General features: G+C 36.1%; 1 protein-coding gene across 1 annotated transcript; it reads left to right on the top strand.

The window, feature by feature from the left end:
• The first annotated feature begins 267 nt into the window (after positions 1-267).
• LOC121410063 (sodium channel and clathrin linker 1-like) lies at positions 268-14865 on the top strand. Its single transcript, XM_041601919.1, has 12 exons — positions 268-463; positions 946-1036; positions 1814-1984; positions 3040-3114; positions 3432-3574; positions 6370-6562; positions 7329-7465; positions 8642-8701; positions 9757-9835; positions 10649-10744; positions 12449-12549; positions 13561-14865. Exons 1-12 carry the CDS (start codon positions 378-380, stop codon positions 13736-13738), a joined length of 1410 nt encoding a protein of 469 aa, XP_041457853.1. The 5' UTR covers positions 268-377; the 3' UTR covers positions 13739-14865.
• The last annotated feature ends 527 nt before the right edge of the window (positions 14866-15392 follow it).

The raw sequence follows: 15392 nt of genomic DNA, 5'->3' as shown, positions 1-15392 counted from the left end.
GTTAGAACAGCAATTACCAGCAGTGGTAAAAACCATTCCTGAAAACACTTTGGGAAGTAGAGATTGTAGAGTTCCAGTTTTATGCAATATTTAATAGAGATATTAGAAGCTCAGGATTCTGGAGTAAGGATTAATTCTGATTTAGTAAGATCCAACTTTCACTAGGTACAATGACTACTACCCTTATGTAATATTGTTATGTTCAATGATACTCGAGTGTAATTAACATTACTGACCCCAAACCAAAACTTTAGACAGACTTTAGGTTTTGTATCTTCATGTAGGACAAGGATCTTGGTGAGCTCCGTAGTCGGGTACAGTCCTATGAGGGAAGGATACCAGGTCTCCAGGAAAGGATCAAGGAGCTGGAGCTTAACATGGAGCTGATCTCACAAGAGAACATGAGATTACAAGGAGCTAGGAAGGAGCTTGAAGACAGGATTAAATCTCTTCACCAGAGATGGTAACTTCTTTTAATTTTTGCCTTTGAAATAGAAAGATACTCCCAATAGGTATTTGACTTAATGTGGCTCCTTCAATCAATGTTTGGGGTGAATAGTGGTTCTCATGCTCTAATGTTAGTCTCACTTTTACCATTTATTATTTAAAACAAAAACAATAAAAATAATATGAACAATCAATGAATATTTTAGCTCGTTTGTTAATCTGAATATGTTAACACCTATAATTATAACAATTGGAGCTGTTTTCTGCCATTTGTAAGAGTTGGTATTTATAGATATATTTTCAAAGCTATACATGAATTTATTACTGACGCTTCAATAGAGTGTCGTAATTTCTGATGATTTCAATTAAATAAATTAATAGCCATATTCAGGTTATTCATAGAATTGGGAATAACTCCTGTATTCAATAATCATTTTGATACCAACTATATTTAATATATTGCTGTCATGTGCCCCTTGTATTATTTCATTCTTCCAGCTCAGATGCTGAATCTCGTGAATATGAAGCAACAGTTCAAGTTAGAGAGAGCATACAAATGTCTGAAAATGCATTGTTGGAAAAAGACCAGGTGATTATTAATATATACCAACAAAAGTAGATATTTAAGGTTGGTTATGGGGTAGATGTAAGAATAGTATCAAGTAAAATATGTACATCAGTTAGAGCTGTATTCCTTTACTGTTTGAAGGAAAAATGTAACTATACACATTGAGCAAGTCTATGAACAATTGCTGACCTAATTTTTTATTGACTGCCCCCTGCTCTGTTCATGGATGTACTTAGTCCCATACATAGGATGCTAAAATGAAGAAGAAATTTTTTTATGATTGACCTGTTGCACAAAATCATTAAAGATGTTTAAAAGAAGAATAAAATGTTATTTCATGCCAATGTGATAGCTAGGTAAAACCATAGTCGGACTGCACATATAAATTGATATTTTGCATTTACCTTTATGAATTGAAGTTGTATATCAGTACTTTTGGGAAGAAGACCTTCGGCTTACAGAGATTCATTCAGACCCACCCAATATATTTTTATTTGATGATGATGATGATGATGATTTTAATGATGATGATGATGGTGGTGGTGGTTGTGGTGGTGGTGGTGGCGGCTGTGGTTGTGGTAGTGGTGGTGATGATGACGACGATGGTGATTATAATAATGATGATGATGTTGGTGACGGTGATGATGATTGTGATGATAGTGTTAGTGATAATGATAATGATGATGCTGATAGCGATGATGGTGATGAAGGTGATTAAAGATGGTAGCAGATAATAATATCAAATATTTGTTATATTGGTATGACCTTTGACCTCTCTCCTTTGTAAATAAATTATAGGCAATGATCCGAGAGCAACAGACTGAAGAGGAGGTAAGAAGATTACAGGATGCTATGGGCAAACTGGTCAACGAGGCTGGTAAAAGAACGAGACAAGAAGTAGATAGCATCAGAAAGCAATGTAATTCAAATATTGCTAAGCTCATGGAGGAGGTTACAGCTTTAGAAACGGTGAGTGATGGTATTTTTCCACGGTGACCATGTGGGCAAGAATGCAACACAAATACGTGCTGTGTGCAAACATTTGTGTTCTATATTTGTATTGGTGGAGCTGCCGTTGCTGAGTGGTGTAATGCCCTTGACAAGTTTGGGGTTCAATCCCCGGCCACGGCACCTATGGCCATGAGCAAGGCATTTAATCAACAGGGCTCTTTTATCACTATATTCAAAATGCTGCAGACTTTGTAACTGTATTTGCACTTATTTTTTGTAAAATAAACAATGGAAAATATATTGGCAGCAAATTAAATTAATAAACAAGCATAACGGGTAGATGCATCTAATTATCTTGTAAAAAAATAAAATCAGGATTTCTCTGATTTTACATTGTGAAATGACACATCGGATCGTAATGCTATGACGAGTCCTTTATTTGGCATAGATTTACTAAGGGTGATAAGCTGTCAGTAGTAAAGTATAATGACCAGTTATGGGTTTGAGATGAGGATGATTATTTATATCAAAGATCCACATCACCAAATTTTAGAACACATTTGCCCGTATTCTGAAGTCAGGTTTAACTTAGACCATGGTCTAACTCTGTGCTAAAATTATGGGAAGCCAAGAGTGTCAACAATTTTTTTAAGTTGTATGTTTCTTATGTTTACTTTGCTCTTTCCTGATTCATCGATGGTGAAGGCAATCATCTATTTATACTTCCTAGACAATTTATGAATGATTTGAGAGCTAAATGAGCTTAAATATGGTATCTCTGCTGTTAGTGATTTATGCAACAAGTGGCTATCCATACTTAAACCACAACTTTAAACCTGAGTTTAAGTTAAACCCGACTTCAGAATACGGGCATTCATGGACAAAATTTTGATCTGGCATTATATTTACTATAGCATGTACATGTATTTTGAAAAACTGGTCATCCACATAAACTCTCAGCTTGCATGTTTTGCCTGAAGATGCGATGTGATTTTAACTACCGAGGGTGAGGAACTAGATATTTTCAAATCCATATTAATAAAGCATATTACTTTCATTTCTTTTTCAAACAGGAGAATGCTGAAAAGCAGGCTGAGATAGAAAGAGCTATCAGAGAGAAAAGGGCAGTAGAACATGAGCTTGAACAGGTATCACCTTTTTTCCTCCTTATTATTTGAAGCTCTTGCAATTTTTTCTGCAGTCAATCAAGTGCTTATATGCATTATCATTTTTTATAAATGTTCCAAGTTATGTACCATGTTAAATTACGATGTACCTTGTCAAGCTCAATTCAATCTCAAAATTCATCTTTTTGACTTTTTGTTGGTTTGAGGATGGCTGGTTACATAATGCATCATATCTATTTACAAGTATCTAATTCATTCATGAATCTAGAATTAATTGATATTGATGTAAAAATTTCCAGTATATTGAGTTACACACATGTATTATATTTCTTTCGTAGGTGTATAAAGAAGGCACCGCAGTGACTGGAGACCAACGAATTAATGAGTTACAGAACAGGATCATTGCGATGGAAAGATTAAAAGATGAAAGCTTGATACGAGCTCAACAGATGGAGAAAAGCATGCAGAGACAGGAACACAGGTGGGTTTGTACCAGGAGCTGATCCTGGATTTTCTAAAAGGGGGGGGCACATTTTTTAGGAAAACTTTGACATGCAAAAAAAAATTTTTTTAAAGTTTTTAACACAAAATTAAGAATATTTCGTACCCAAAAAAATTTGACAAGCAAAAAAAACAAAAACAAAAGGTCTTCACTTTCAAAAGAGGGGGCACACTAATGCTGTAACCGATTTTTATTCCAATTCCCGATCCGATCCGATTTTCCCCTTTTTTCTACATTTTTCCGAACTCCGATTTTTGACCAGTGGGGAAAAAATCGGATCGGAAAAACCAAAACATAACAAGACAAAAAAAAACACGTGGCGACATGTTTGCCGTCAAAATGCGCTGGTGATTTGTTGTGATCTCAGACAAAAGCGGTGGGAGGAAAAGAAGATAAAGGGGAAGAAAATTATGATTTGTTTTTATCTCCGATATTAGCGGAAAGGCAGGTGGAGAAGAAGATTATGATTTGTTTTGATCTCCGACATAATCGGGGGAGAACAAAACGATGATGATGATAATTGGTGATAATTTGTTTTGATCTCCGACAAGAATGGAGGAAGAAAAACAGCGAAAAGACGATATGTTTTGATCTTAAGCGGAGGCAAATAAGATTTAGTTGAACACGCTGACATGCGCGGTAATATTTACGACTATCTGACTATACGTCCTCTAAGAGTTTACGATTACCTCCGCTATCACTACGATGTTGTAGAGAAGGTGAAAATCATGGTAAACAACTCTGGGTAATAATGCGTCTTTTTCGGGAGGTCATGCGACCTTTAAGAGTTTACGATTACCTCCGCCATCACTACGATGTTGTAGAGAAGGTGAAAATCATCTCTAACAACTTTGGATAATAGTGCGTCTTTTTCGGGAGGTCATGCGACCTTTATGAGTTTACGATTACCTCCGCTATCACTACGATGTTGTAGAGAAGGTGAAAATCATCTCTAACAACTTTGGATAATAGTGCGTCTTTTTCGGGAGGTCATGCGACCTTTATGAGTTTACGATTACCTCCGCTATCACTACGATGTTGTAGAGAAGGTGAATATCATGGTAAACAACTCTGGATAATAATGCGTCTTTTTCGGGAGGTCATGCGACCTTTATGCGATTACGATTACCTCCGCCATCACTACGATGTAGAGAAGGTGAATATCATGGTAAACAACTCTGGATAATAATGCGTCCTTTTCGGGAGGTCATGCGACCTTTAAGAGTTTACGATTACCTCCGCCATCACTACGATGTTGTAGAGAAGGTGAAAATCATCTCTAACAACTCTGGATAATAGTGCGTCTTTTTCGGGAGGTCATGCGACCTTTATGAGTTTACGATTACCTCCGCTATCACTACGATGTTGTAGAGAAGGTGAAAATCATCTCTAACAACTTTGGATAATAGTGCGTCTTTTTCGGGAGGTCATGCGACCTTTATGAGTTTACGATTACCTCCGCCATCACTACGATGTTGTAGAGAAGGTGAATATCATGGTAAACAACTCTGGATAATAATGCGTCTTTTTCGGGAGGTCATGCGACCTGTAAGAGTTTACGATTACCTCCGCCATCACTACGATGTTGTAGAGAAGGTGAATATCACGGTAAACAACTCTTGATAATAATGCGTCTTTTTCGGGAGGTCATGCGACCTTTTTGAAATTACGATTACCTCCGCCATCACTACGATGTTGTAGAGAAGGTGAATATCATCGTAAACAACTTTGGATAATAGTGCGTCTTTTTCGGTAAGTAATGCGGCCTCTAAAAGTTCACGACGGACTCCGCCATCACCACGATGTTGTAGAGAAGAGGCCTATCGTTGATCGGCAGTAGTGTCGCGCGCTGGAATGTCATTATCTTATTTTCCTTCCTCCGATTATGTCGGAGATCAAAACAACTCATCATCTTCTTCCCCCGCTTTTGTCGGAGATCAAAACAAATTCTGCCATCAGTGTAGTGTGCCGCATTTGTCCACGCGCCGGCCACATACAAATTTTAATGTATTTTTTTGTTTTTGAATATCTTCCGATCCGATATCCGAACCGATTCCGATTTTAGGAGCAAAACTTCCGAACCGAACTCCGATCCCGTAATTGCTCTAACTTACAACATTAGGGCACACCTCTGTTTACATTACCAATTTTGATTTTCCTACTCAAGGGGGGGGGGAGACGGGCCAGCTGTGCCCTCTGCCAGTGTTTTGTACTGAAATAAGGTAAAAATGGTTAGTAAAAACTCCCCCCCCCCTTTTTCCTCTTTTTGATTGTAAGAGCCAGTGTGTAATGGTTCTGACTCTTCTCTTAATCAGAGGGTCATATAATCGGATCCCATTGCAGCGTAGCATCCTTTGGCAAGGCTTTAGTCCACACTTTGCCACTCTCCACCCAGGAGATAAATGGGTACAGGTAGGATGCAAAAGACTATTTAGTCTGTATAGTAGTTGGGTCTTGGAACTCTTGTTGGAATGCTCCCCAGGGAGTGGAGAAAGTGTGTACATTGTTTGACCTGGGTGATAATGTTCTGTAAAGCACTTAGACATCATAATCAAGCACTATAAAAAAAATTGATTGATTTCAGGACTATTATAACAGATGATTTTTGGATAATAGATTTTATCTAACTCTGAAGAGTAACAATGTTAATGACACTTTGATATTTTACAATATGGCCTCAATGTATCATTATTGTTTGGGTTAAACTGAAAGGTAATGCTCAGGAAGGAAAACTTGCTCAAAGATATCTCCTTTACCATTCTGTTTGTCTTTAGCCATGAAGAAGAGAAGTCTAGGAGTCTCCTGGTGACTGATCAGCTTAGAGGACGACTGGAGAAGCTGTCCAGGGAATGCGAGACCTTATCTGATGAGAGACTGAGATTGATGGAAGATAACGATGGCCTCAAGAAGAAGCTGATAGAATTCCGCAGAGAAAAGGAGGATACAGAGAGATCAGCAGCTAAAGATGTATGTAATATATATGTTCTTATATTAATACATTGATGATTGTCTAATTGCCATATGATTGATACAGGGAAGATTTATATTGACTTGGTCGAAGACTTATATCGACTTGGTCTATCACGTGGACTAAACCCACATGGTCTACCGTCATTTTGGTCTTGAGTGCTATTTCACTATGCTTGGTTGAATGCAGGCTTAATCTTATTTTCATATATTCTATTGCCCAGATGGTCTAATTTCAAAATTTTTCAAATCAAAATTTGATTCATTAACCATTCATCTAGACATATAGACCACATGATGTTAGACCAAGTGGATATTGCCAGAAACGGGTGGAGAAATGGTTCCATGACATTTGCTCTGGCGACAATTGCTCTGATGGAAAGTCTTCACGTTGAGTCAAACATAAAACCTAACTTCCAAAACTAAATAAACCATTATCCTAATATCTTTACAATCTTCTGAACCAAAAACTTCACAACAATCCTAACTCTAATCCTATGCCTTCTGAAATATTTAGACCGGAGTAAATATCGCAGGAGCAAACGTGTCAACAGAGAAATAGATCATGTGCTGGCAAGAATGATATAACTAGGGTAATATAAATATATATCTGTTTATAAATACAGATTGAGCTTTTCTATCTGACAATATATCAGATCTGACATTTTTCATTGATTTTGATTGGCTGAGAAGCATAGGTGTTTGACTGTTGCTACGGTAACCATCAAAGTGGATTGTTAATTACTGTTCTTTGTTTCCATTGCAGTTGATCGGTGTAGAGCATGAGATGAGTGTGATGAGAAGAGAATATGAAGCTCGTCTAGAGAGCGTTGAGGAGAATAGTAGACAGTCTACAAAGGAACTCAGACAGATGGTCCTATCTCAGCAAAAGATGAGCTCAAAGTATGTATCTATCAATCCACAATTACCAATACCCTGGCTCTAGTTTCTCCCCTTTTCTGTTTGTTTTTTTGTTAAAGGGCAAGTCCACCCCAACAAAAAGTTCATTTAAATAAAAAGAGAAATATCCAACAAGAATAACACTGAAAATTTCATCAAAATCGCCTGTAAAATAAGAAAGTTATGATATTTTTAAGTTTCGCTTAATTTCACCAAACAGTTAAATGCACATCCAGGTTGGTATGCAAATGAGGGGACTGATGACGTCATCCACTCACTATTTCTTTTGTATTTTATTATATGAAATATTCCAATTTTCTCTTTGTCAAGTGAAACACCGATTAAGTCCTCCATGAACATGTGGAATTAGCATTGTTTAATACTGTATGGTTCAGTCAAGTTGGTCCTTATTGTCAAATCGGTAAAAAATGAAATATTGTATATTCCAAACAATAGAAAACAAGAAATAGTGAGTGAGGGACATCATCGACCGTCTCATTTGCATGTCACTGAGATGTGCATATCACTGTTTTGTGAAAAATAAGCGAAACTTTAAAATGTCATAACTTTCTCATTTTACATCCGATTTTGATAAAAATTTCAGCGTTATGCTAGTTTGATTTTCCCTATTTATTGAAATCAACATTTTTCTTGAATGAACTTGACCTTTAATTTATTTGTAAGTGACTTATTGTATACTTGATTATTGTTTTCATTTCTTGACTTGAACACTGTTTGTTCATCGTGTTACGGGTATCTCTATTTTACAAGCCATAGGCCTTTATTGTAACTCCCAGTCATATGTTATCGTATATGTTTGCTTTTTACACATATTTTATGAAATTAAATGACCTTAGATGCCCTATTCATTTGCCTGATGACCTTTTCATTAGACATGTGTGCCGTAATATAGGAATGTTCCAAATAGGAAAGTTTCCCTGCCATCAAAATATCAGTATTTTAAGGCCTGACAAATATTTAAGGAGCTGATTTACTAAAGAAAGTTTAAAATCTAACAGAATGGATATAATTCCTCATACCTAAAAAAAAATACAATTTCACTTGTAGACAATTATTTACCCTTTGTATAAACACACACTAATTGGTCTTCACCAACTTATAGTCCATGACTTCCACTTTAGAGTATGTCAATATTGAATCATGTGTTTTTTTTACCAGATGGAAAGAAGAGTGCCGAGTCCTTGGTCAGAAATTTGAAGGAAAGATATCAGAACTGAGGTAATTAATAATACTTTAATAAAAGGTGGAGCGTTGTGGCCCAGTGGATTAGTCTTCTGACTTTGAAACAGAGGGTCATGGGTTTCCTTGCTAATTTCCTTCAGCAAGAAACTGATCCACAATATGCTGCCCTCAACCCAGGTGAGGTAAATGGGTACCGATAGGAAGTAATTCCTTAAATAGCTGTGTGCGCTATGAACGCCTAGCTTAGCCGGGTAATATAGGAGTGCCTTGAGCACCTAACAAGGTGGATATGTGCGCAATATAAATACCCTATATTAAAACACATACATTTAGACTTAGCAATTTTTTTAAATGGTAGGTTTTGTGTCTGTGTGAATATGTCTTGAAGAATGTTTATCATTTATTATTTTATGATCCAGGGGCTGTTTCATGAAGCTGTTCATAAGAATGTATTTAAGAATGACTGATGATCCTTTCATTTGGTAAATGATATTCACCATTAATGTTCATTGGTGATTATTTGGCGCGTCGGGAAGGTTCACCAGTCGTTCTTAAAGTTCCTCTTTACTTACGAACAGCTTTATGAAATACCCACCAGTTGTTATGGGGTTTATGTTGTTCTTTCAAAATAAATGAATTTTTAGATGCATTTCTACCAAATCGATGTAGATTCTGCTACGTCAAGTGAATAACTGAGCTCGTAGAATTTTTCAGGCTGGATTTTATGCTTAAAACACAATGCCAAGTTGTGCTTTTGGGAGATGATGAGTGTGAACATCATATCTGCCAACTTTTCCCATTAAATAGAAATATTCTTATTTTGGCTAAAGGAAAATTGTCATTTCTAACCTGTGTGATCCTATTTCTGTGACATTTTTGTGTATTATTGATAAGGAAATTTGAAAATGTCCCTATTTCTGGAAATTTCTTAGTAATTTGTTCCTTTTTCATGATTTGGAATATTTACGCCTTTTTTTACACAACGTTGTGTTGAACCTAGTCTCTGTGCAAGACCCTGGCGGTTTTCAGCCAGTGTGATATCTGTTGTCTTGATGACTGTTTGACACGTCAAACTTCTGTTTTGACTTTAGATCCCAACTGACTATGCAAAAGAAGAGAAATGAAGATCTGACCAATCAAATTCATCAACTCAAACAACAAAACATACAGGTCTGTTATGCATATTTTGTTTGATAGACAGTTTTATTCTGTGAAAATTGTTTTGTAATTCCATTACCATGAATGAAAGTAAAAAATATTGAAATTTAAGAAATCAGTGATAGAGCTGACATATTTTACTGAATTATACGGTAAATATATAAACAGTGTACAAAGTATGCTCACAATCTTAGAAAATGTTTGTAAGAGACAGCATGAGGGCAACGGGCAATTTCAATCTCTTAACAGCCCAAATCGCCCCGAAAATTCTCCCTAATGCATGCTTTTTGGCTACCATTCTTTTAAGAGTTTCCCCAAGGTACTTAAATATTTAAGATTATTAAGAAAAATTAGTATCCTAACAATAGCTGAATAATGATATTTGCTTTTACCCCATAATAGCTTGTTGCCTCTAAAAAGTAGCCTAAAAAAATTCTGCAATTGCCCCAATGTAGAAAAAAGACAGCCCCTTACTCTGGTAAAAGAATCACATTTCCTGTGTTGAGTCACCCATTTACCCTTTCCAAATTAAAGCAATTCACAATTCATTCACCGTCTTTATTCATTATGATGTGACGCCCATTTTTCAACTTGCCGGTCAACAACTTTTTCCTAGATAGCATGCTCTCCTAGTGAGAATAAATTCATTAAAGATTAAATGTAGGAGAGATGTCGCACTAAGGATATGAAGATTATGAGATGCTAAACTGGAGCATGTCAGATGTAGGGATTTTTTCTGTGGTGTTGACATAATAATAATGATCCTTGTCAGGTATATTTTTTCTTTTTATAATTATTTTTTAATCCACTTTTCATGTTGAATAGAGTGAGCAGGTTGTATCGGATCAAATGGATGTTAATAGGAAGTTACGTCAGAAAGTAGAATCAGCTGAACAACAGGCTACAGACGTTACTAGGAAGGTCAGTCAAGATGCACAAAGAGTTACAATCTTACGTATCTCTAAAAAAATCAAACACTACTTCATTTCCAGCCAATCAAAAATGCACATTTGGGACTAACACGTGATTTTTCTGCAATAAACCCCTGATTAATCAAAAAAAGAACAAAAACAACACAAAATGATCTCCTGATTTCAAGCAATAAAATCTGTTTATCAAGAACTTTATGTTGTGATGACAAGAAATCGGAAGATAGGTTATAACTTGCCTGTCATACATACATCATCATACACTTGCTAATACATCAAGGATTTACAGCCCTCATTATAACAGAATAATCCAATATTGTTGATACAGGGAAGCTTGTTAATAAAGACCAGCCAAAAGAGACAAGGAAACATTCTCAATGAGATGCTGGTCCTTGTGGAAAGGTCCTTATAATGAATACTATTCTGTGTGCATTCCTTGTGTCTCCCAGCTGAATTGAATCATTTATACATTTATGGGTCCCAATACCTTACAGTAAGCACTAATCCTCAGATACCTTTACATGTATCTTATTGTTTCTTCCACAATTCAGACTCACAAATAGAACTGATTTTAATCTAAGAGAATGCTTTATAACAGCTCTTACCTATTATTTTTTACTACTGTATTCTTTAATCCCAATATTTGAACAAGGACTGTCTGGTTCTATCAGGCAACCGGTTAAAGAACACTTTATACTATGTTACCTCATTATTCAAACTTGATTAATTAAAGATTGGTGGTATTCTGACAATTTAACCTAGTTTTAACCTTTTTAATAGTCTAAACTCGAATTTAAACAGCACTTCTATGGAGTGCTGGGCTTCTTAAAGGACAAGTCCACCCCAACAAAAAGTTGATTTGAATAAAAAGACAAAAATCCAACAAGCATATCACTGAAATTTTCATCAAAATCGGATGTAAAATATGAAAGTTCTGACATTTAAAGTTTCGCTTCATTTCACAAAACAGTTACCTGCACATCCAGGCTGGTATGCAAATGAGGAGACTATGATGTCATACACTTACTATTTTTTTTGTATTTTATTATATGAAATATTCTAATTTTCTCCTCATTGTCAAGTGATACAACGATTAATTCCTCCCTGAACATGTGAAATTAGCATTGTTCACTGTACGGTTCAGTCGAGTTGGTCCTTATTGTGAAATCTATGAAATATGAACTATTGTATAATTCAAACAAAAAACAAAAGAAATAGTGAGTGGTGGACATCATCGACTGACTCACCTAGTTGTGCATATCACAGTTTTGTGAAAAATGAGCAAAATTTTAAGATGTCATAACTTTCTTATTTTACATCCAACTTTGATAAAATTTTCAGCACTGTGCTAGTTTGAATTTTCTCTATTTTTCAAGTCAGCAGTTTCCTGGGGTGGACTTGACCTTTAATATTCCTTGCCCATTTGTGGCAATTATAATGTATCAATTCATAAGAAATTATATTTTTGCATTTTCAATTTCTTTTTTCTTTTTTTCACGACTCACTTAATTTTTGACAATTTTTTTTCAGCAGAATAAGAATTATTTTAATTTGTGAATAAGTTGACAACGGGTACTCCATAAAAGTGTGGTCTAAGTTAACCCAGGTTTAATCAAACCATGCTATCAGAATACCACGCAATCAGTCATTATGCTGAGGTATGATTTAATAAATTATATATTCTCTTTGTCTACAGTTAACAGATAGATCATCTAGAGAGAGAAGGCTAGCCCATGATAAGAAGCAACTCCAGGCCCAACTGGACAAGATCAGAGCGGAACTTGGTAGATCAGATAGGTAAGATGTTTGACATTTCTTACAAAGAAAGCAAACATGTTCCTCTGATCATTAAAGATGATATACCTATAGAAACAAATTCAAATATGAATAAAAAAAATAGTGAAGTGTTGTAGTCTTCCTTCTTAGGTTAAGTACCACTGTACAACTCTATTCACCAACTCAAGCCAGCCTTTTCTCATCTTGTTTGGTTTACAGTTCTCGACTACACCCGTCTCAGAAAAGAATACTCTACTTCCTAACCTCCACTTTCTTGCCTCTCCATTTCACCTCTACCTCTATTCACTTACCTTAATTCTTTTTTTAAAATCGCCACATGGTGTACCATAAACTTCTTCCGCAATTAAAGTTTATAGCATTATGATTTTTTTTTCCATAACAACCTCCGCTAATGTTGATTCTCCTACTACTACTATTTTCTTCTTCATCCTCTTCAACCCCATTTCATATCTTTCTTTCGTTTTCTTTCCCTTTCTTTTTACTTTTATTCCTCTTTTGTTTATTATGTCTTTTAATCACCTTGATGTCTTTTAATCATTTTCAAGATCAGATGCAAAATTAAGGTTTTCATGTACAATTAGATAATTTTGTTTAGCTCATGTTGTGAACCGATACCTCCCAGAAAGGTCCATTTTAAACTCATAATAATAATTATAATAATGGCCAATATTCATATAGTGCTTTTCCCAGAATGGCTCAAAGTGCTTTACAGCATATTATTATATTATATAATTCATGAATATGTATTAGTTGTGTCTTGAATCCAATATATTACTTTTTAATCATTCTTAAATCACATACCAAAGTTAGCTGAGTTAACTTTGTCACAACTATCAAAAGACTCATATTTCTTATTGAGCAGTTATTATACTGACCAACACTGATGAAGGGTTATGACTCTAATGACCAAGCCATCTTTGATCAATTTGGTCTTAACATTTCATTGATGTGGATGATTTTGAAGTGACATAGATGACACTAAATGATGGACACTTATTTCTTACACCACAGAGGAGGCCACGTCCCTGTGCATCTGACCACATCACATCTGAATGGTACCTACAATCATCCAAGACCAAACTATCCATCAGGCGGGTTTGTGAGACAGAGAGCATCATCGATAGCTAGCTCCGTCCATAGCTACAAGTCATCTCATAGTAGAAGCTCTTCACCAGAATTGAGTACGTGATAAACTATCCATCAGGCGGGTTTGTGAGACAGAGAGCATCATCGAAAGCTAGCTCCGTCCATAGCTACAAGTCATCTCATAGTAGAAGCTCTTCACCAGAATTGAGTACATGATAAACTATCCATCAGGCGGGTTTGTGAGACAGAGAGCATCATCGATAGCTAGCTCCGTCCATAGCTACAAGTCATCTCGTAGTAGAAGCTCTTCACCAGAATTGAGTACATGATAAACTATCCATCAGGCAGGTTTGTGAGACAGAGATCATCATCGATAGCTAGCTCCGTCCATAGCTACAAGTCATCTCGTAGTAGAAGCTCTTCACCTGAATTGAGTACATGATAAACTATCCATCAGGCGGGTTTGTGAGACAGAGATCATCATCGATAGCTAGCTCCGTCTATAGCTACAAGTCATCTCATAGTAGAAGCTCTTCACCAGAATTGAGTACGTGATAAACTATCCATCTGGCTGGTTTGTGAGACAGAGATCATCATCGATACCTAGCACCGTCCATAGCTACAAGTCATCTCATAGTAGAAGCTCTTCACCAGAATTGAGTACATGATAAACTATCCATCAGGCGGGTTTGTGAGACAGAGATCATCATCGATAGCTAGCTCCGTCCATAGCTACAAGTCATCTCATAGTAGAAGCTCTTCACCAGAATTGAGTACATGATAAACTATCCATCAGGCGGGTTTGTGAGACAGAGAGCATCATCGATAGCTAGCTCCGTCCATAGCTACAAGTCATCTCGTAGTAGAAGCTCTTCACCAGAATTGAGTACATGATAAACTATCCATCAGGCGGGTTTGTGAGACAGAGAGCATCATCGATAGCTAGCTCCGTCCATAGCTACAAGTCATCTCATAGTAGGAGCTCTTCACCAGAGTTGAGTAAATGACATATTCAGCCATCAACAAACATGTAGTTTATTCATAGTCCAATTGGGTGCTATTCTCATTGTTAATCCAGGATTTAATCCGAGTTTAAACAATGTCATGGATTTTAGCTTAGCTATGTACTGAGCATTCAGCAACGCAGAGTTACTAAAGAACTTTGTCATATGTTCTGTGTCCATGTTGAGTTTCATAAACAATTTCTTGTGAATGACAGAGAGAGAAGAGGTAAGGAAAAAGATAGAAAAAGTGGAAGGAAGAGAGATTTTTGCAAAAACTTTGCCGTAGCTACAATATACCATTAAGCCCAACATTGTCACTTTAATTAAGTACTTGAAATGTCTAGCCGTCCAGCCATTTATTTATTTATTCATGTAGGGGGTGTTGCAAGAAAATATTTGCGATCAATTGCAAATATTTTGTTGCAAAATATTTTGTTTACGAGTGATAGATCAGTGTTAGCTGTAGCAAATCAGATTAAACTTCTTTTTTCAAGGAGCAAATTAGCAATCAATCACTAATTTGCAATTAACTGCGAGACATATAGTTGATGTAGGGACCAAAAATTGACTTGCAATTGATCGCAAGTTTCTTGCAGCACCCCATTAGTCTGATATTAGTCATGTAAGACAAGAAAATATGGTTTAATTCAGAATTAGTTTCTGAATTGATGTGATGGACACAGTGCTACATTGGCCTAAGCTTATAGGGGGTTCCTTGCAGAAAGAGTTGTGTTTAATGTAACTCAAATAATC

Source organism: Lytechinus variegatus, chromosome 1, assembly GCF_018143015.1.
Source record: "Lytechinus variegatus isolate NC3 chromosome 1, Lvar_3.0, whole genome shotgun sequence".
Taxonomy (NCBI): domain Eukaryota; kingdom Metazoa; phylum Echinodermata; class Echinoidea; order Temnopleuroida; family Toxopneustidae; genus Lytechinus; species Lytechinus variegatus.
Note: the sequence above shows the minus strand (reverse complement) of the source record. Positions and strands in the feature narration are given on the sequence as shown.